At 41.0% G+C, this 2,106-nt stretch overlaps 1 protein-coding gene across 1 annotated transcript in view; it reads right to left on the bottom strand.

The window, feature by feature from the left end:
* The window catches only part of VPS33A (vacuolar protein sorting 33 homolog A (S. cerevisiae)), a 31,610-nt gene that overhangs the window by 12,332 nt on the left and 17,172 nt on the right, over nucleotides 1-2,106 (bottom strand). Inside the window, exon 7 of the mRNA XM_008577467.1 lies at nucleotides 1,621-1,721. Within this exon, the coding sequence (XP_008575689.1) occupies nucleotides 1,621-1,721 (101 nt within the window). The remainder of the gene's footprint in view (nucleotides 1-1,620; nucleotides 1,722-2,106) is intronic.

Consider the following 2,106-nt stretch of genomic DNA (forward strand, 5'->3'; position numbering starts at 1 on the left):
TGGAAGAATATGGTGTATAGGCTCTGAGCTTTTGATTTTTCCATGATCAAAGTATGGGAAATAGTGACTCTTTAATATTGATAAGACGGTTCTAACTTTCTTTACGGGCACCTATATAAAACACTGCAGAAGTTTCCAATTCCTAAACTTAGTCAGGGGTTAGGTCACTTTTCCTCTCAAAAAACTTACAAGAATATCCCCACTGTCTTCTAGTGTTTTTCAAACTTGTAGGTCACATCCCATTAGTGGATCATGAAATCAAGCTGGTGGATTGCAAGTGGCATTCAAACAAAACAACAACAGCAACAAAAATGGAACAGAACAGAAAATGCCAGAGCATATTACATGAAGTTAAGAGAAGGTGGTGGTGGGTTTTTTAAATAAAACTTCGTTTCACTTTCACATACTAACACATATACATGTGTGTGTACTGGGCTGTGATATAAAATATATTTACTATGGTTTGTTGCAGTCCAAAATAGTTGGAAAGCCACTCTAGAACAAGGATCAAAAACTATGGCCTGAGCACCAAATTCTGCCCACTTCCTGTTTTTGTTAATAAAGTTTTATTGGCACACAGCCACACCTATTCCTTTTGTATTGTCCATGACTTCTTTCACATTACAATGCAGAGATGAGGAGATTCCTCTGTGCAGCCTGCACAACGTAACTGGCAAAACCTAAAATACTTATTATCTGGGGTCTTACAGAAAAAGTTGCCCATCCTGATCTAGAATAAGCTCCCAAATTCCTTAGCTATGTGATATTTTGAAACACAGTATATATTTTATCTTCACCCCCCACCCATTCCTGTCCCTTTCCTGGCAGTCAACTCCTAAAATCCTTAGAATATCTTAAGTTTTCTTTTTTGTAAGCTAATGAGTTGACAGATGGTTGGTAGCCCATAGGTAGTTTTCAGGATGGGGGTTGGCACAGGAAAGACCCTAACCTCTAGGGAGGGGAGTGGGGCTGAAGGGTGAATTGAACACCAAAGGCTAATGATTTAATCAATCATGAGTATGTAATGAAGCTCCATAAAAATCCGAGAGTACAGGGTTCGGGGAGCTTCCAGATAGCTGAACACGGGGCAAGTTCCTGGATTGCGGCTCACCCGAGGAGGGCATGAAAGCTCCATGACTCTTCCCCATACCTTGCTCTCTGCATCTCTTCATCTGTATCCTTTATAATATCCTTTGTAATAAACTGGGAAATGTGTTTCCCTGAGTTCTGTAAGTCACTCAGCAAATTAATCGAACCCAAAAAGGAGGTTGTAGGAACCCCAATTTATAGGCAATCAGTCAGAAGCACAGGTAAAACAACCTGTAGCTTGTGAGTGGCATTAAAAGTGGGGGGATGGGGAGATAGTCTTGGGGACTGAGCCCTTAACCTGCGGGATCTGACGCTATCTCCAGGAAGACAGTGACAGTGGACAGTGTCCACTGCAGAACTGGTTGCTTCCTTGCTGGTGGGGAAAGGTCGCCACACATTTGGTCACAACAGTCAAAAGTCAGTCTTCTGTGTTGACTATGGCTGCTTAAGAGCAGAGGAAAGATATTTCTATGTGTGTGTTTTCCCACTCAGCATGGTGTCCACTTCCTCTGCAAAGGAGCCTTTACCTACTTCTCCCACCTCTGCTCCTGCCAAACCAATGCAGTTGATGTTTCCCTGGAACACCCAACATGCCCTCATGAACTGCTGATGGCACAAAAGCTGGTGTAACTCTTTAGTAAAGCAGTTTGGCAACACATACCAAATGCCTTATAATGTTAACACCTTTAGACCCAAAAAATCCTGTATCAGGGAATCAAGGGAAAGAAAACAATCTGCTCTATGAAAAAATCTTATGTATACAGATACTTTTATAATCATAAAAAAAAAAAACAATCTCAGTTGGTTACAGCATCGTGCTAATAACACCAGGGTGCAGTATTTGATCCCTGTACTGGCCAGCTGTCAAAACAAAAACCAGATTAAAACAAAACAACCTAAAATGCCCAATATTAGGGAAATGACTCTGCAAACCAGGACATAATATATACTGTGGATTTTTTTTTTTTCCTTTTTTGTCTTTTTTCGTGACCGGCAACAGATTGCAACCCTCAGTGT

The sequence above is a fragment of the Galeopterus variegatus genome, unplaced genomic scaffold, assembly GCF_000696425.1.
Source record: "Galeopterus variegatus unplaced genomic scaffold, G_variegatus-3.0.2 Scaffold1518, whole genome shotgun sequence".
Classification (NCBI taxonomy): Eukaryota; Metazoa; Chordata; class Mammalia; order Dermoptera; family Cynocephalidae; genus Galeopterus; species Galeopterus variegatus.